The sequence below is a fragment of the Bubalus bubalis genome, chromosome 9 (assembly GCF_019923935.1).
Source record: "Bubalus bubalis isolate 160015118507 breed Murrah chromosome 9, NDDB_SH_1, whole genome shotgun sequence".
NCBI lineage: Eukaryota > Metazoa > Chordata > Mammalia > Artiodactyla > Bovidae > Bubalus > Bubalus bubalis.
The window spans coordinates 51,692,118-51,712,504 of NC_059165.1; the positions used below are offsets into that span (position 1 = coordinate 51,692,118).

The 20,387-nt window shown below is 36.7% G+C and overlaps 1 protein-coding gene across 2 annotated transcripts; it reads right to left on the reverse strand.

Moving 5' to 3' along the window:
- Positions 1-442: 442 nt before the first annotated feature.
- LOC102400922 (serine protease inhibitor Kazal-type 6) lies at positions 443-16,519 on the reverse strand. Of its 2 annotated transcripts, XM_044947506.2 has the most exons (6): positions 16,397-16,519; positions 16,051-16,194; positions 13,054-13,076; positions 5,905-5,979; positions 2,218-2,333; positions 443-692 (listed from the first exon to the last, which is right to left on the reverse strand). In XM_044947506.2, exons 2-6 carry the CDS (start codon positions 16,106-16,108, stop codon positions 647-649), a joined length of 318 nt encoding a protein of 105 aa, XP_044803441.1. In that variant the 5' UTR covers positions 16,109-16,194; positions 16,397-16,519; the 3' UTR covers positions 443-646. The 2 variants fall into 2 exon arrangements, with proteins under 2 accessions (XP_044803441.1, XP_044803442.1); XM_044947507.2 differs by lacking the exon at positions 5,905-5,979 and having other exon boundaries at positions 16,397-16,507.
- Between the last annotated feature and the right edge of the window lie 3,868 nt (positions 16,520-20,387).

A 20,387-nucleotide genomic window follows, 5' to 3' on the forward strand; every position in this document is an offset into this window, starting at 1 on the left:
TATTTTTATATAAAATATTTTTCCTGAAATTAGGAAGAAATTGTAATTTGTGATCTAAGACTTAAATCATAGATACTGTAAAATAATTATAGACATATGATCATCTCAGTAAAAATTCCTTCATTATTTACACTGACATTCCAAGAATAAAGAGAAAGAAGGACATGGATCTACCTATGGCTGATTCTTGTTGATGTTTGACAGAAAACAACAAAATTCTGTAAAGCAATTATCCTTCAATTAAAAAATAAGTGGAAAAAACAAAAGAGGGAGGGGGTTTTCCTAGGTTCCCATGGTGACCACTGCATGGTTGATTTCCATCAGAAAAACAGATCTTTTTATCCAAGTTTATGCCAGGTCAGTATTCTATATTATATCTGTAGGTTTTGTTTTTTTTTTTTTTCAATGACAAATTATAAAAAGAAAAAAAAAAACAGTGATTTTACAGAATTTACTTTATTGACAAGCGAATCAAGAAAAATATATACGGAACACCCTAAGCTCAAGGTAGAGTAGAAGGTGTGTCTTTATAAATTGAAGGGATTCACTAGAGAAAAGTAAAGTAAAAGCAGAGGCAAGTAAAGAAATATGAGAGAGCTGGCAAGTCAGCTCTCTGATTCAGCATTTTCAGCATTCTGGTTCTGATTCAGCATTTTCCACGGTGCTTTAGGTTGATTTTCCCACCACTTTTCCTACAAAAAAGAATGACAAATATATGCTCAGTGCAGTATCATTACTATCCATCACAGAGGTTGGAAAAAGGTTTAACTGTCATAGGATCAATTGATTCACAGGTATCCATGTCTATGATTAGGTGTTAGTTAAATGCACTTGGAGGTAACATCTGGCCTAATTGCACAAAGTATGAATCTTAAACTTCAGAGTTTTACTAAGGTTTAGACCTTTCGGTTTTAACTGTTCATTATCTGAGCGTAAATATGTATACAGATGTAAAAATTGAAATATAATTGCAAATAGACTATACTGTCATAGTTCTAACTTGATAGAAGATGTAAGAGGTTGAACCAAATATTCAGGCCTTTGACATTTTTTAGCAGACATGTTTTCAGGCCCTCTGAGTAATATGGGCCCATTAAATCAAATCTCACCTTACCCTACTGCCCTTCTCCTGGGAAAATGTTGATATTGATATGTCAGATATACAGAAATATAGGCACATGTGTATTATCTATAGATTCAATATTTATTAATATCATTCTACATGCTTAGCCCTGTTATTGATAGGGATTTATATATTCCCTGTGCCTAGGAATTTTATGGGTTAATTAAGGAAAGTTAAGGAATTCATAGAAGAAACTCTAATACAAGAAAATGATGAGAGTGGTAGAAGACACTAGAAAGTGTGATCATTTTTATCTTGCTTAAATCCCCTGGCTTTTAGAGCAGTCAATTAATCAAAAGATTGATTAATTGATGGAATAAATATTTATTAAATAAAGATTACATTTCATCGGAAATCTAATAGTCAACTAAAATTATATAGACTAAAATCTATAGCACTTGTTCTGTTTTTTATAAACATGTAAACTCAATAAATATTTTTCTTTGGTAGAATCTTCCTAATATAATTGGTAAAATTTGTATAGTCTGGATAATAAAGGGTAATCCTCTCTGTTGTTTATTGAAAGGCTGTTTTCATCAGAATGAATGGAACTTATTGCCTTCAAAATGTATTATTTTTCATAAAATAAATATCAGAAAAAAATTTGGATAATATTTTTATCGATAAAATTTCTCCTAAGTTTTTCATGTTTCTGATTTTGAGGAAATTTTTAACTTGACTACACTTCTAAAACTTTCTTCCATCTTTTCCAAAATTATAATAACAACAAACATAATTGTATGAAAATGATTAAAATTTTAATTAGAAATAAATGAAAAAATAAGAAAATGTATCAAAATGCTTAAAGACATAAAAAAAATTTTTTTAAGTTACCTGAGTCAAAAATACTAACAAAATGAAATACCTGAGATTATGTTTTTAGATAATTTAGAAACCTTCAGATAACTTTGGCAGGGCGGGGCGGGGGGTGTGGTTTTGTTTCATTTGTTTTCAACTCATTTGCCTGAAGCTTATTACTTCAGTTTCTATGGATGGGTATGAGTAGAACTTTGTAGAATATCTCAAGGACAGTGTCATAATCTTATTCTGGAAGTTTGTGTTTGCAAGGTAGATTTGATGAATATGATACTTACATCACTGCCTTACAGAAGGCACATTTATTGCCATATGTCTGGCCATCAGAACCACAGTGGGGATTAGATTCCCGAGTACAGTAGACCTTGGGGTCCTTGAACTCACCACAGTCAACCTAGCAAAGTAAACGCAGTGACACTGATATTAGTGCATTCTGTCTAAGGGACTGTCCCTCAGATAAGAAGTTGTGGACAGTAAACTTAAAATTATACATATTGTTGTATATAGTTGTGGTGTAAAGTTTTCTAAGTAAAAATCACTTTCTTTTTCTAACTAGAATATATTAAACATAATTAAGGTTTTTTCTTTAAAGAGCACATGTCTATAGTCACTGTATTCAGGGGTATGTTAATGATATAAGGCAGATGCTTATTTCTTACAGGAGGAGTGAGACAAATACTATGGGTATGGTTTTATCCTCCAATGCTAATTTGTACCAATTGAGAGTAGTTTTGGGTCTTTAAATGGGGGGGAAAAAAAAACTGTATTGGGATTCCCTGGTTGTCCAGTGGTTAGGGCTCCACATTTCCCCTGCAGCAGACACAGGTTCGATTCCTGGTCTGGGAACTGAGATCCCACATGCTATACGCCACAGATAAAAAAAACAAGAAAATTTGTATTAGTGTAACTCCAAAAGCACTCCTCCTGAATTGCTTTAAAGATATGGATGGTCACTGCAAGACGCTCCCAGGTGTTATTTGATAACTGGTCAGTTTTCCCGTGGCTGCTATATCAGTTTATTATCTCTTGAAAACAAAATTCTAATATCTTTACATTAACTTACTCTGTCCCAGAATCTGTAAAATTTGAATTTTTGTGCCTACTACAATAACTGAGTAATGACTGCCCTAAACTGTTCTGTTTTGAAGGATTCTGAGGTTGCATCTAGCCTTGGTGAGAAAACACGCTGTGACCAATTAATGATTATCATCATGGGCTCTATGGAAGGAATGATTATGCTACTAAGGTATGTCCTTAGTTATAGTGATATCTTGGAATTAGTCTGGAGTTTTAAGATTCTTTTCAATTCACTCTCAATTGAGTCAGTATTTGGTGTGCAGATAACATTTGAGCCATTTTATTCCAGAGAACAGGCAATATGCAGTAGGTAAAACTGAACTCCTTCAGATGGCAGCTGTGTGGAATGAAGTGACATTTAAACATGAATAGAGGGACCATACTTTACCCCATCATAGTTTTATTAAGATAATACTGTCTTAGGTTTATCAGTTGCTTCATAATCTCCAAACTATTCTCACATGGATCAACTCCATCGTCTCACAGTAACACTGAGATTCACATTGAACAATATAAAACGTATTAGCCAATTTACAGAATATCGATCCTTAGGAAATTAAGTGGCTTACCAGTGCCATACAACCAGAAGCACTGAGACCGGTGCTTGAACATACTTTTCATGGCTGACCCAGAATTTCTGGCAATATACAGTTGTTGATTTCCAACAAATCTTCATTGAGAGAAATAAAGACCAACTGTCATGATATACCTTGACCTTGCTTATAGTCAGGCCATGTAGACTTTATTAGAGTAACTTCTTAGGGGACTGTATGGGCACAGGTAAGATGAATCATTTGTTTAAAGTATTAGCAAACCATTATATACTGACAAAGCCCCCTGAAACTTTGCATGAGGAGATGCCCAGCAAAAAAGCCATACAACTGAGTTGTAAAAATATTATTACATATATCAGGTTTAAGGTATCCAAAACTCTTGAATATAACTTTTTGTTGAAATTTGGCATCTTTTGCTATTAAGATTGGGTAGTATGATACTAACCAGTGATTTTCTTAGGGCTGGGTCAGATAGAAGATACCCAGGCTTCTTATTGTCCTACATATAGGCCCACTTTCTCCTCTGCTCTTACAGATAACTCCATCTTCTCATACCACTTTCAGGAGAGTTATCTTTTCTTTAGGTCTCCAAATATAAAATAAAAGCTGGAAAATCTTTAGGATATTATAAACCACAGAATGTGTGTGTGTTACTCACTCAGTCATGTCTGACTCGCTGTGACTACGTGGACTATAGCCCGCTAGGCTTCTCTGTCCATGGGGTTTTCCAAGCAAGAATACTGGAGTGGGTTGCCATTTCCTTCTCCAGGGGATCTTCCTGACACAGGGATGGAACCTACCGCATTGCAGGCTGATTCTTTACTGCCTGAGCCACCAGGAAAACCATAGAATGTTAAAAAAAAAAACAAATAAAAACAACCAAAAAACAATGTATTTTGTATTTATGTCACTAAAGTACACATTTGCAGTTGTGTGCGTGAGTCAAGAAATTCTTTAAACCACAGAATCATCATGTTTTCTTTTATTTCACATAGAGCTAATGGGTAACTAGTATTTAGAGAACACAGTGCTTGGTGCTGGTAATATAAGAAGGAAGCAGTTACAAATATATTAGTAAGCTCACCATCTTATCTGCATTAGGGAATCAGAGAAGGGCAGGTAATTACAGCACTGTGTGTCATAAAGGCCACAATGGGACAAATACAGGCAATGTGGAAACTGAGAAAAAGGGCATCTCAGTCAGAGATAGGTGTCTCCCTACAGGTTCTAAATATTTTCATCATCAACTTCTTTGCTGTAAACATCTTTGCCACAGACACTTTCATGGATAGCTAATTGACTATAAAGCAATTTTTCCATAAAAGATAAAATTCCAAAAAATAAAAGAGAGACATTATTGAGAATATAATGAAATTTATTTTTCATAGCAAAATTAAAAAAACTTTATTGCAAAATATAGCATATTTGAATGTATTTAAAACGTGTGCAGATTCATGGCCATATTGCATAAATACCTAATTTAATTTTATGGGTTGTACCTAAGCAGGTGCCTTCAACATCTTTAGTTCATAGTATTATACCTTTTTCTGCTACTTTGTTTCCTTATTTGGCGTCACACTTTTTTACTAAAATTTCTGCCTTCATTAAGAGCCAAATTGTTTTCCAAATACTAGGATACACATTTGTAACTATTTGTTTTACTTTGTAAAGCTTTTACACTGTTGTTTGTTCCTGCTGCTGCTGAGTCGCTTCAGTCGTGTCCAACTCTTTGCGACCCCATAGATGGCAGCCCACCGGGCTCCCCTGTCCCTGGGATTCTCCAGGCAAGAACACTGGAGTGGGTTGCCATTTCTTTCTCCAATGCATGAAAGTGGAAAGTGAAAGTGAAGTCGCTCAGTCGTTTCCGACTCTTAGCGACCCCATGGACTGCAGCCTACCAGGCTTCTCCATCCATGGGATTTTCCAGGCAAGAGTACTGGAGTGGGGTGCCATTTTCCTGGTGTAGTGCTAAATAAGTATTACCACCATATTTTCTGTCAAGCCCATATGTGAAGTTTTTATTAGCCATTATTTTAAAACTGCCAGTGTGTGCCTCACTATCCAGACCATTATAAGGGCCAGGATTTATATAATATAAAAATGGGAATATTGTATCAATGGAGAAATGAAACCAAATGGTCAACCAGTGAAAGCTGAAATACCAACCCAAGCCATCAACTGGTTTATCTTTTATGGCAAAATTGCCTTGCAGCTAACTAGTTACACAAGGGCTGAAACCCCTGTGGCAAAGATGTTTGCAACAAAGCAGCATATGGGGAAGATGCCAGATGTGGCCTCGGGTCAGGTAAGGAAAAGAAAAAAAAAGTCTCTTACTTGAAAGAGACGCCTCCTTAAGCCACCTTTCCTTGGCATCCAACCCTCTGATCTTGTGTTGCAGCCTCCTTTGTCCTTCAGAAAGCAACATGGAAGTGGCACTTGGGGAGATTCTTTGCTTTGAGAATTTCCAGATCCCTCCTCCCTCCCCAAACCCACCTGACCCTTCCATCACCCCTGGAAATAGGACTAGGAAAAGCAAAGGATTTCAGTGAATAAAACCAAATCAACTAACTGGTATATTACCAAGCCTCCTTAAATTAACATAGGTACACGAATCTACATACTTGTAAATTGCAGTGGCTTCCCGTGATCCCTGAAGGTAGCTCAGGAATCAAGTTATAGAACTTTTTCTGCCACTTGCCATTGGGCAGTTGTGTTATCTTGGACAAAGTACTCAACATCTGTGCCTCAATTTTCTTAACCAAAATTTTAAAAACAAATAAAAGCCCAAAATACAGTTGCCATGCCTCATTCCCAGGGTTTTTATAACAATCAAATGTAGTCACCTTAAGAGTTGTAGAAAGTCAGTGTGGAATATTTGAAATAGTCCTGAAGGAGTAGTGTAGAAAATAAGCCTCTCATTGTAGGCCTGCACTAGCTGTATCTCTCATCACATTCCCAAAGGCTCTAACTCATAAAGAATGCTAAGTATCATGGGACTAGAAAATCCCTAAGGATGCTCCAGCTTTGATAATCCAAATTGTAGCTGTGACTTCTTATGGTGGAATAGCTTAGTAAAGCTAGGTCCTTAGTTCTTCAATTTGGTGGGAGAAATAACAACTATTGTTCAAATGTTTCCTCCTTCATGTCTAAAGGATACTCGTCACTCACTTGTGAAAAATTGTAGCATGGTGACTAGGGACAGAAAAGAACCACCCTCAGAGAATTCCAGAGATTTGTTTTTTTTTCAGTCACTCAGTCATGTCTGCCTCTTTGCGACCCCATGGACTGCAACACACCAGGCTTCCCTATCCTTCACCATCTCCTGGAGCTTGCTCAAATTCATGTCCATTGAGTCGGTGATGCCATCCAACTATCTCGTCCTCTGTTGTCCCCTTCTCCTCCTGCCTTCAATCTTTCCCAGCATCAGGGTCTTTTCCAGTGAGCCAGCTGTTCACATCAGGTGGCCAAAGGCCCAGAATATGGCCTTTACAGAGCCAGCCAGAAATCCCTGCTCTGAGGCAGAGAGCCAGGCTGGTTGTTATTGTTCAGTCACTGTCATGTCTGACTCTGCGACCCCATGGACTATAGCATGCCAGGCTCCTCTGTCTTCCACTATCTCCTGGAGTTGGCTAAAATTCAGCTCCATTGAGTTCATGATACTATCTAACCATCTCATCCTCTGCTTTCCCATTTTCCTTTTGCCTTCAATCTTTCCCAACTTCAGGGTCTTTTCACGTGAGTCGGTTCTTTGCATCAGTATTGGAGCTTCAGCAACAGTTCTTCCAATGAGTATTCGGGGTTTATTTCCTTTTGGATTGACTATTGTGATCTCCTTGCAATCCAAGAGACTCTGAAGAGTCTTCTCCAGCACCACAATTCAAAAGTGTCAGTTTTTCAGCACTCTGCCTTCTTTATGGTCTAACTCTCACATCCATACATGACTACTGGAAAAACCATAGTTTTGACTATACGGACCTTTGTCAGCAATGTGATGCCTCTGCTTTTTAACATGGTATCTAGGTTTGTCATAGCTTTCTTTCCAAGGAGCAAGCATCTTTTAATTTCATGGCTGTAGTCACCATCTGCAGTGATTTTGGAGTCCAAGAAAATAAAATCTGTCACTGTTTCCCCTTTTTTCCCTTCTATTTGCCATGAAGTTGATGGAACTGGATGCCATGATCTTAGTTTTTGGAATGTTGAGTTTCAATATTTTAATTCTAAAAAAATTCAGTGAAAATTTGCAGACACACACACTCCCCTAGGATGTAAGACTTCATTTCTGCTCTTTACTGAAAAATACTACCTTTGTGGGTAAAGTAACCCCTTTCTTTCCCAAACCCCTTAATACCAGTTTTCCTAACTCCTCTCTAACTTGACTTCTACTTCCCCTGTTTTAATAGTGCTTCCACACAACCAAAGTGAAAGTGAAGTCACTCAGTCATGTCCGACTCTTTGTGACCCCATGGACTGTAGCCTACAAAACTGCTCTATAAATGATATCTTTCAGGATCTGTTGGATATTTATAAAATGCTCATGATTTCTTTATATGTGCTATTTTTGACTACCCCCACCTTTTCAAAACTCCTTTCTGATTCATATATGTCAGTACCCCCAGTTTTCCAGCTATTTATTCTCTTTTTTATTATCTTTTCTAGCTTCCTCCTGGGTATTAATTATATACATTTTCAAGAAAACTTTATATATTTGATTTTCTCTGAGAACATGTATTTCCCCAGATGATACTAATAAGTCCTAGACTTTTTTTCTTGTCTTCAAAATTTCAATGTCTAGGGAGAAAATAATAGCAAATGAAGCAACAGACAAACAACTAATCTCAAAAATATACAAGGAACTCCTACAGCTCAACTCCAGAAAAATAAATGACCCAATCAAAAAATGGGCCAAAGAACTAAAAGACATTTCTCCAAAGAAGACATACAGATGGCTAACAAACACATGAAAAGATGCTCAACATCACTCATTATCAGAGAAATGCAAATCAAAACCACTATGAGGTACCATTTCACGCCAGTCAGAATGGCTGCGATCCAAAAGTCTACAAGCAATAAATGCTGGAGAGGGTGTGGAGAAAAGGGAACCCTCTTACACTGTTGGTAGGAATGCAAACTAGTACAGCCACTATGGAGAACAGTGTGGAGATTCCTTAAAAAACTGGAAATAGAACTGCCTTATGATCCAGCAATCCCACTGCTGGGCATACACACTGAGGAAACCAGAATTGAAAGAGGCACATGTACCCCAATGTTCATCGCAGCACTGTTTATAATAGCCAGGACATGGAAGCAACCTAGATGTCCATCAGCAGATGAATGGATAAGAAAGCTTTGGTACATATACACAATGGAGTATTACTCAGCCATTAAAAAGAATACATTTGAATCAGTTCTAATCAGAGGTGGATGAAACTGGAGCCTATTATACACAGTGAAGTAAGCCAGAAAGAAAAACACCAATACAGAATACTAACGCATATATATGGAATTTAGAAAGATGGTAACAATAACCCTGTATACGAGACAGCAAAAGAGACACTGATGTATAGAACAGTCTTTTGGACTCTGTGGGAGAGGGCGAGGGAGGGATGATTTGGGAGAATGGCATTGAAACATGTATAATATCATATATGAAACAAGTCACCAGTCCAGGTTTGATGCATGATACTGGATGCTTGGGGCTGGTGCACTGGGACCACCTAGAGGGATGGTATGGGGAGGGAGGAGGGAGGAGGGTTCAGGATGGGGAACACATGTATACCTGTGGCAGATTCATTTTGATATATGGCAAAACCAATACAATATTGTAAAGTTAAATAAAATAAAATTTTATAAAAAACAAAATTTCAATATCTAGTTTCTACTTGTCAGAAATATACAAGATATCTTTATTTAACAGTTTGATTCATACTTAATATTCATTTATGTCCAAAATAGAACTCTTTATTTTTCCCTCTAAACTAGTTTTGCATTCTAATTTTTCCACTCTCCATCACTGCTGCTGCTGCTAAGTCACTTCAGTTGTGTCTGACTCTTTGCAACCCCATAGACAGCAGCCCACCAGGCTCCCCCGTCCCTGGGATTCTCCAGGCAAGAACACTGGAGTGGGTTGCCATTTCCTTCTCCAATGCATGAAAGTGAAAAGTGAAAGTGAAGTTGCTCAGTTGTGTCTGACCCTCAGCAACCCCACGGACTGCAGCCTTCCAGGCTCCTCCGTCCATGGGATTTTCCAGGCAAGAGTACTGGAGTGGGGTGCCATTGCCTTCTCCACTCCATCAGAGCACCATTCTTCAAATCCCTCAACCTACCCTCAGATTAAAACATCATCATTTCTATCCCTCAGGGATAGAAAGGGAACAAGTGTTCCCTTTCATGTATTTCTTTATCTTAAGCCTCTTCACTAATTTCAGATTTACTACCTATAGCCATCCTCAGCATTTCTGACCTGAAGCTTATATAATGAATTCTGCTCTCTTTGCCTCCATTTCCTTCAAGTTTCCAAATCCCTTCAACACACAGAGACAAGTTGTCTTACTTGAAACTACTGTTTCCATTACTTCTTTAGGATATAAGGCTAATGAACACTATTCTGTATTTGTTCGATAATTACACTGCTCGAAGCACTTTCCCATGAACTGCATACTTGCTTTCTGTTGCTGGTTAGAGGTAGCATGGCACTATGGAAATATCCTGAAATGATGACCGCACAGCTTTGCTGCTGTTGGTAAACTTGACTCAGTGAGGGCCTCTTTCTGAGGCCTTGGTTTTCCTCTGTAGCTAAGTTGTTGAGGCTGACTAACATCTCCAAGTTGTATTAATGTTTAAGTATTCTGTCAGTATAATAGTTATAAGTGATTTCAAGGTTATTAGGAAACATGAACAACACCATTTTCTAGTCAAGAGCATTGTTTTACCAACTGTATTAAAATTTGCCATGTGTTTATCTTAAAATACAACAAAACTACATTTAGATATTCCTAAGACTATTATAAAAGAAAACATTTGCCTATCATTGTTTTTGAGGGATTTGTTAATCCCAATCATAAATATTCTTTTAAACATGTCTTTAAGTATATGGTTCCCAAATACACAGCCTGATAGAGAAAATAAGAAAAATTAAAGATAGTGTAGGAAGTGATTCTAATAAAAATTTATCCAGGTTAAAGGGACTATCTGTATTCTGAGATTATGACTTTAAAGCATTTGTTATTAATATTATACTACAATTTCTGAAATGAAGGGTGGTGACAATAAATAATAGCTTTATCTTTGTTATTTTTATTTTACTATTTATGTTTTTTAATGTTCTTACTTGGGAAATTAAAGATTTGGTAGCATATTAGTCATTTACATTTATGGGGAAATTTTTACAGGACCATGAAGTCCAAAAGTCTTAGAACATACTTTTAGTTTAGCTCAAATAATATTTTTGAAAGAATGAGAAACTTTTACAGATCTATAATTAAGACTGCTAGCTATAATCTTCCATAAGATGCTTCATAATGAAAGACTTCTTCGCAAGGAAAGAATGACTTGGGTGTTGGAAAAAAACTGTTCTTCCTTTGTCTTGGCTGGATCAAAGTTAGACAGACAACCTCCTAAGGTTAGCATCAACTTCTTCTGCCTGGCTTTGGGACTGTCCCCCCCTTTCCAGACTTGCAGAAGAGAAAGTGTAGCCTTGATGTCATCCAAAAGGTGACAACTTCTTTGCCATTTATATTTGAATGGAAGAGAGACAGCAGTCTTGATAAGGCATGTTTAGTTCACACTGATTCAGATACCTCAGGCCAGAAGGGCTTTAGCGATCATTGAATCCAAGTCTTCATTTTAGAGATGTGGAAACAAAGGCAATGAGAAAGGAAAGAGACATCCTTCAAATTACACAGGCAGTAAATATTCAAACTGGGACTTATCTGTATTGTCTCCAACATACTGGAGCACTCCAAAATCAGTGCATTCCAGTGCTACATTCCTAGAATATAGATCCAAAGCTTCCTATCTGGGATTATTATTCAGTAAGTCTGGCCTAGTCTCTGAGGATCTACATGTTGAGTGAGCATCCCCAGGGATCCTAAAGCAAGCAGAATATAAGACATAGGCTCATCTAAAGGAATAGAATCAGTAGACTATTTTAAATGAACTTTAGAAACCACTAAAAATCTGTGAAACATTAAAGATCTGGGAAATAAGAGCCCAAAGAAGGGAAGTAACTTTTGTGTTAATGAGAAAACCAGGATTAAAGTCTATATTGTAAAAACCTATGTATAATGGTCTTAATCATATACCTACCTAATAAGGTATAAAATATATTGGCTGGATCTTATGTCTTATTCTTGTTTGCTTCTTTTGATATATAATATAGACTGTACTAACATAACTATTTAAATATAAGGAGAAATCAATTTTAAGATGTACAGTTATGTATATCAGTATAAACACACATATGCACACACAAGTGTGCACACACACACACACACACACACACAGGCAGGCAGTTGTAAGGTGTAGTCATTGCAAGATACATCCCAGTGTCTGAGATACTAAAATTTGGGAGGAAAATGTCTTATGCGATGTAGTAGATATATTAAGGTTGGAAAATGTTTTTCAGCTTCTTTGCCAACTCCTGATTAGTTGGCAGTAGTGTCTGGAAACTTGATGCCCAGGGTTCTTGGGCACAGCAAGGCAAACAACAACCAGTGCCAAGGTCAAGTATTACTGTTCAGTATGGACATACGGGTGTGATTGGCAGGGCAAATACCTCTTGTTTGTGTTGTGTGTTTGATAGCTAGGACAAAAAAACTGGTAAAAAGTTGGTGGATTAATTTGGAACGTACCAGTCCAAACAATAATTTGTGCCCTTTCCACTTTTTAACCCAAATTGTATTTAAATTTGATTAAACCAGTCTGTGTCTACTCAATGCAGAACACTACACAAATTGTCTACTCTTGGTTGCCTTCTAAAAAGAAAATAATAATCTCTCTTCTAACTCTTTCAGAAGATCGTTATTAATCAATAACTAATCCTTTCATAGTTTATGTAACTACATGTAGTTTACCACAGGATCCCACATAGTTCATGTAGTTTAAATCTGATTCTGTGAGGTAAATGGTAATATCCCTTTTCAATAGGTATGGAAATTGTAGCTCAGAAAAGCTGAGTAACTTGCCCAAGATTACACAATGAAATCAGTGAAAGAGCATGAGTGTTACCACAAATTCATTCTCTTTTTATTTATATTCATTTAATTTTAACAAAATCTGAGAGTGGGTGTCTAGGCCCTTTTAAACTGAAACCAGTATTCTCATAAAGAGATTGTAGTTAGAAAACTAAGAACTTCTGTTGTTTTCTGCATTTGTCTTGCTTGTCCATTTCTTTGCTCTTTTACCCATAGACAGACCTCGTTTGTCAGGGAGTACCAGCTAAGAGCCACCCAGGTCGGAAGAATAAATAAAATTATGTACACTGACCTGAGCTCCTTGACCGAAGACACCTGAAAAAAAAAAAAAAAAAGAAAACATGAAATCCAAACACTCTAATTTTTGAATGTGCAAAAAAGTGGGATTTGCAATATTAGGTAATCCCAAAACCTAAAATGATACTTGTACTTGGTTCTTGGTCATCTCAATAAGTCATGGCTTGGTTACTTTACATTTTTATACTTGCTGTCCTCTTAGGGAACAGTAGAAACTTGGAAAGTGATGTGTGGATATGGACCATGATGGTGTAATATTTCTGGGAGGTTGGGGTGGAGTGAGAAAAATAGTTTAAGCATCTAGAGATTCATCCTACTGTCTTGGCTCCGTCACTCATTTACTGTGGAAATGATTTATCATCTCTGGCCTCACTTTGGAGAAGTTGGGTTGGAAAGTTGACTCTAACTCTGCCATTCCCAAGTTTACTGCTTCTGGTCCCTCCCCAAAGCATTTGTCTCGGGAAGTTGAAGGTAGGGATTGGATTTGCTGTCTGTTCTTTGAGCCTGAAATTGTTCTTCTGCCTTCTGTGTTCAGCTTTAAAACCTCAGCTCAAATTTAGACTGGCAAGAACAAACTTACTTTCTATGACTCATTTTTCTTGCTACATCTCTCTATATTGCTGAAAGATTGTATTTCAAAAATACAATCTTGCTTCTCTCTCTTTCCTTCCATCTTTATGACTAAATATGTGATTTTAGGTTGTGACTAATTAGCACAGTGGTTTAAAAATGCTGTAATAATAAAAGTCTTAGGTTCAGTCCTGTTATGAGCTGCTGAATTTTGATCTCTGGCCTTTTCTGTAGAACTCCTAATACTAGCAGTACCCCCTTACATATAAGTCCTCAGCCACCTCAAAGGCAGGAAGGGTGGCCAGTATTTATGGGAAGACAACTGGAAATACCTCAAAGTACATTCTCTGTTAATGGGGATAAGGAGAGAATAAAGCTTTTAAATTTGAAAGAAAGTTAGTGATGAACTACTGTAGTGATTACCAACCACGTTGAAATGATATGACTGATTATTAAATATATAGACTCCCAGGACAACCACTTGAAAAATTCCATTATATGAGACCAAACAGGGTCTGGAAGTCTATAGTTTTTGTTAACTACTCCCAAATAATTGTTTTGACCAGGGAAGACTCACAGTTAAAATTTTCAGCCATTTTTCCACTGTACAAATCACCATCTTACATGTAGGAAATGTCAAAGTGGAAGTTGCTGCTGCTGCTGCTGCTAAGTCTGACTGAGCCAAACTAGTACTTTTATTTTTAAAATTTAGTGATGGCAATATTAATAGACATTTTTCAAACACTTACTATGTTCCATTATGTTAAACGTTTTATGTACATTTTCTCATTTAACTCCCCAGGGCTAGTCCTTTTATATCCACATTTTACAGATGAGGAAAATGAGACTCAGAAAGGTCACACAGCTACAAAATGGAAATGCCAGGACTGAAATTCATTCCTCTTGGTCTCAACATTAAGGCTCCTGGGCACTGTGCCTTCCCAAATGTCATCATGCCTATCAGGGACCTTGTTCTGGTATTAGTATTTGTTTGTATTAGTCACCCAGATCCAATTAGCCTTTGTAAAAAGAAAAAATAAGAAGTTATTCGTTATTTAGACAGTCTTTGCAAGTAGATTTTAATATAGTCAAATCTGTTTGTACACCATTTCAGCAGTTGACTGATCCACTTACTTGAGTTACTTGGCTTTACTAGTCAGAATTACTTCATAATATTACAGAAACCCTTTATTCATTTTTTTATGATTCTGAATATATTTGCTTATGAAAATATTATCAGTTCCCTGTGAACAATGACTTCTTCATCTGCTCAATTTCATTGAAAAACTGTTGTTTTTACACATTTGGGCATCTACAGTCTCTGATAGCAGCCAAATTCAACTACTTTTATCACAGAAAATGATACACCAGATCTGCAGATTCCTAGGACTCAGTCTTAAGTCCAGCATTCTAAGAATGAAAGATTCTCTCAGAGAACTGACCTATTTCTTTAGTTGACACAGGCTGGTGGTGGATGTGATGAACCTAGGTTTTGTGTCCAGAGACTCTAGTGTGTATTTTGTCCACTACAAAGGCACTAGAATAATAAAGAAAGAAACAAATAGATGCAGTGGCCTTGTTCATTCACATGGATGATGGCATGATGAAAGGCATCAGACGGAAGTACAGTTGTCCTTTGAATAATCAGAATTGGTAGAATATATGACTGCTGCTCATTAATGTGGCCAAAGATACTCCCCTACTTCAAGAGTTGTTTAGTTCACCAATAACATATGTTTATGAATTCTAAGGTTCAATGATTTTTTTCTGAAGGATTCTCTGAGTTTCCTGTTTTCTGCTTGTTTCAGTTTCAGTTATTTGAGTCCTAATTATAAGAATAATGAGAACTGAAAAGCTTAGCTTTGTCTTGGAAAGCCAAGCTAATATTTAAAATAGTTATCAATTCTCCATACTGTTCCTTTGGAACAGACGCCTGTGATGTCTAGAAGATCTAGATTCAAATTCCAAATTCTGCTCACTAGTTCAGTTCAGTCGCTCAGTCGTATCTGACTCGTTGCGACACCATGAACCACGGTATGACAGGCTTCCCTGTCCATCACTGATGCCTGGAGCTTGCTCAAACTCAGTTACAAGTCCTTAAAATTTTCTTAACTGTTTTGTGCTACAGTTTTCTTATATATGGAATGTGTCTACGAACACCTTGTTATGTGTGTTGCAGATAATGCATAAAAGCCCTGAGTACCTGCCTAGAATATAGTGTATGCTCAACAGATGAAAGTTATTTCTATCATTATTACCATCACCCATTTTCATTATTGCAGTCATTATGATAATCTCTCAGAATTGATCTTTTGTATTAAAATTATTAGGATTTTGAAATATGGCGGACAAATACACTTGTTTCCAGTTCAATGTAAGTATTGGATTTTAACTTTAAGGAAAAAAAAAAAAAAAAACTCACCTGAGAAAAAGCAGAAAAGAGCCAGGGAGAGGAGCAGAAAGACACCTGATGTTTTCATGGTGCCAGTTAGCTCACTCAGATCAAGGCTGCTTTGTCCAGCTCAGGTTCTCTGTCAAGACACTTCCCAGAGCTCTGAAACACACACTGAGACGTATATATAGACATGATAAAGGGAGCTGGGATCTCCACCTTCTTTATAAACTCTCATTCTGAAACCATCTGCAGTCCTATATAGGCATTTATTGGAACCTGTCACCAATTTAAAGAAATGCTTCATGCTCCCCATCAATCTTAAAAATTAAAACAATTATATGAGTCGTACCTTAGGTCTTACCTTAGATCTTACCTTAGATCTTATTAATAGAGGATGTCATTTTCCACCAGTAATCTGTGTTTTCCTAACCGTCAATACATCCTCCCTACCCTTCCCTTTAAGGTTTCACTGTATGAAAAGGGTGACTCACTGGTGGAGCCCCACTTGATGCTGTGTCTCTTTCAGACAGGTCCTGCATGTCTGTGATCCCAATGAGTCACCACCACCAGGGAATGGAATCTCGGGTGTAACTTGGCTTTTCAGACTCCACAACATCCAAGATGTACCTAAAAGAGGTGGGTCATCTACATAGTCACCAGAGCTGCATGAGAAAAATTATTTTCCAGGCTGAAATACAACTGTTATTTGAAAAAATCTTTATTTTAGTCCAATGCCAGTGATTTTCAGTTGTTGATTCAGAATGAGCAGGGAGTAATATATGTGTGTGTGTGTGTGTGTGTTTTATTTGTAAAGGATATTTTTAACAGTTACTATATTGAGGAATATTTGAAATTAGAAATATTTAATATTTCTCCTTTTTCTTAAAAGTAAACTGGTGCAGGCGTCTTTTAATTTCATGGCTGCAGTCACTGTCCTCAGTGATTTTGGAGCCTGAGAAAATAAAGTCTGTCCACTGTTTCCATTGTTTCCTGTCTATGTGCCATGACATGATGGGACCAGATGCCAAGATCTTAGTTTTCTGAATATTGAGTTTTAAGCCAGCTTTTTCACTCCTCTTTAACCTTCATCAAGAGGATCTTTAATTCTTCTTTGCTTTCTGCCATTAAAATGGTATCATCTGCGTATGTAAAGTTATTGATATTTCTCCTGGCAATCTTCATTCAGCCCGGCATTTTTGCATGATGTACTCTGTATAAGTTAAATAAACAGGGTGACAGTATAGAGCCTTGATATACTCCTTTCCCAATTTTAAAGCAGTCCATTATTACATGTCTGGTTCTAACTGTTGCTTCTTGACCAGTAAACAAGTTTCTGAGAAGGCAGGTAAGGTGGTTTGATATTCTAGTCTCTTTCAGAATTTTCCAGTTTGTTATGATCCACACAGTCAAAGGCTTTAGCATCATCAATGAAGCAGAAGTAGATTTTTTTTTTTAATTCCCTTGCTTGTTCTGTGATCCAGTGGATGTTGGCAATTTGATCTCTGGTTCCTCTGTCTGTTCTAAATCCAGCTTGTACATCTGGAAGTTCTCAGTTCACATACTGTTAAAGCCTAGCTTGCAGGATTTTGAGCATTACTTTGCTAGCATGTTAAATTAATGCAAATGTGTGGTAGTTTGAGCATTCTTTGGCATTGCCCTTCTTTGGGATTGGAATGAAAAATTACTAGTGACCACTGCTGAGTTTTCCAAATTTGCTGGCATATTGAGTGCAGCACTTTAACATCATCATCTTTTAGGATTTGAAATAGCTTAGCCAGAATTCCATCACTTCTACTGGCTTTGTCCATAGTAAGGCTTCCTAAGGCCCACTTGACTTCACACTCCAGGTTGTGTGGCTCTAGGTGAGTGGTCACACCATTGTGGTTATCCAGATCATTAAGACTTTTTTTTTTTTTTTTTATAATTCTTCTGTGTATTCTTGCCATGTCTTCTTAATATCTTCTGCTTCTGTTAGGTCCATACCGTTTCTGTCCTTTATTAAGCCCATCTTTGCATGAAATGCTCCCTTGGTATCTCTTAATTTTCTTGAAGAAAATTTCTTCTAAGGTGTTCTTGCCCATAGTAGTATATATAATGGTCATCTGAATTAAATTGTCCCATTCCCATCCATTTTAGTTCCCTGATTCCTAAAATGTTGATGTTCACTCTTGCCATCATTAGTTTGATCACATCTAATTTTCCTTGATTCATGGACCTAACTTTCCATTTTCCTTTCCATTTACCTCTACAATATATACAATGCACTATATATCTCTTTCAAAATAAGCTCTCCATAGTTTCTCATTTATTTCCATCACATTCCTATTTTCCTGCCTTAACTCATGATATTGCCTTTGCCTGGGATTTCTTTTCTTTAATCACATGTCTAAATTCTATATATCAGACAATGGCAAGTCCAGATTATTGTATTCTTCATAGAACATTTCTTAATCTTCTAACGAATGTATCCTAAACTAGTACCATGAAGATCAATTCTGGCTTGTTGATGTGTTTTATTTGACCCACACAATGTTTTTTAAATGTCTTAGTAATAGTCCACAGTGGTAAAGAATCCGCCTGTCAAGCAGGAGACATGAGAGACGCTAATTCAAGATTTGGGTTGGGAAGATCCTCTGGAGCAGGACATGGTGACGCACTGCAGTGTTCTTGCCTGGGAGATCCCATGGAAAGAGGAGTGTGGTGGGCTACAGTCCGCATGGTCACAACAAGTTGGACCTGACTGAGCACTACCACGAGAATAACAGTCTTGTTATTAAATATTCAAAAATATTTACATTTTGAATATTTAACAGGAAATAAAAATAAACCACAAGTTTTTATGTTTTTTTGTTTTTAGTATTTGAGCCCTTCATTGTATGGCAAAAGTCAGCTAAAATTTAGTGCTAACTGCCTCATTCAAATGTGTCCTTTACTTGTTGTTGACACTAGAAGGCATTTGAGTTTGAGAATGTCACTGTCTCACACTAATAATACTTAATTCTTCATCATTCTCATGACCTGTGTCTCTGCTTTTCTTGTGAAACTGTTCTACTTTGTAAAATTATGCCCTTCAAACATCTCCTGACTAGATGTTCCTTGTGAACAGAATCTATATCTAATTAATCTTTTATTTAAATTTTGGTCTTGTGTTTAGCAATTCCACATTTATTCAGAAAACAGATGTTTTTTAAAAATAATTTGCACTATGCATTAATCACAGGTCATTAATTATTATTCTAGCCAACATTTTTCAAAATCTGTCTTCTTAGTTTTACACATGTAGCTATTTGCTCATGTCTAGTTTTCTAGCTTTCCTTTCATTTCTTTGATTTCCTGTAACTATATTTCAATAGGACTGTAATCTCACTTATAAACCCCTTTATCCTTAACAGCTTCCTAGTGAGACAGAAGGAATACATTCTAATACTCACTGACCCTTATTAAGGAGGACGTAGTTAACCACATCTTTCAGAGTCAAATTTTGCAATTTGTACGTTTTTGAGTGGCAGTTTTCTCTCTTTGGTTCATGTAAACTGCACCATTGATCATCTCTGACCCACTGTCCATACTCCCTTCGTATCCTGTTTCACTATGGCCAAGGCTATCTATATTTATTTATATTACTTTAGCCACAGTGGAAATCAAAGTAAATCATAAATTATACTTTTCTATAAAAATTCTTTTGGAAGTTTGCTGATGTTATAACCCTTAAAAGAAAATTCATTCAGAGATTTTTCTATTCTTAATTTTCTTTATTTTTTGTTTTTGTATGTTTCTACTGAATTCATTTTTAAGATTTCATTTTGTGTATGTATTTTTATGTTAAGCCTCCTCAAGTCTCTTATTTTTAAATTTAAGTGTTACAGCTTAGCATTAATTTGGGTAAGATCCAAAAAGAGATTATTATAGTATAGGTTTAGGAATGCTTTGAAAGGATACTATTATCCTTATGTGTCAAAAAAAAAAGAAGAATTTTCTTCTCTTCTTTGACCTAGTAACTAGATTGGTAGATCTAAGGTATATAGTAGACACAATCGATTGAACATCAGCAAGGCATTAGATAATGTCTTTCCTGCTATAATTATGAAAGGATAAAGAGACAGGAGTGGACCTCTGTGACTGTTTGAACAACTGAACAAGAAGGTAATGATCATTGAACTAACACACCTAGGAGGAATAAATGGAGAAGGCACTGGTGACCCACTCCAGTACTCTTGCCTGGAAACTCCCATGGATGGAGGAGCCTGGTGGGCTGCAGTCCATGGGGTCGCACAGAGTCAGACACAACTGACATGACAGCAGCAGCAGCAGGAGGAATAAAATACTGTCACAGTTGTTAATTTTGTAACTGACTTAAAGGAAAA

Bases quoted from the DNA above. Each gene is read 5' to 3' on its own strand.
- LOC102400922 (XM_044947506.2), bottom strand. From the start codon at position 16,108: ATGAAAACATCAGGTGTCTTTCTGCTCCTCTCCCTGGCTCTTTTCTGC. The intron at 5,980-13,053 runs GTCAGTGTACAT...TGCTTTCTGAAG, and splicing joins TCTTCGGTCAAGGAGCTCAG to GACAAAGGAGGCTGCAACAC. The intron at 693-2,217 runs GTAAGTATCATA...TCTTTTTTGTAG, and splicing joins GCCTTCTGTAAGGCAGTGAT to GAAAAGTGGTGGGAAAATCA.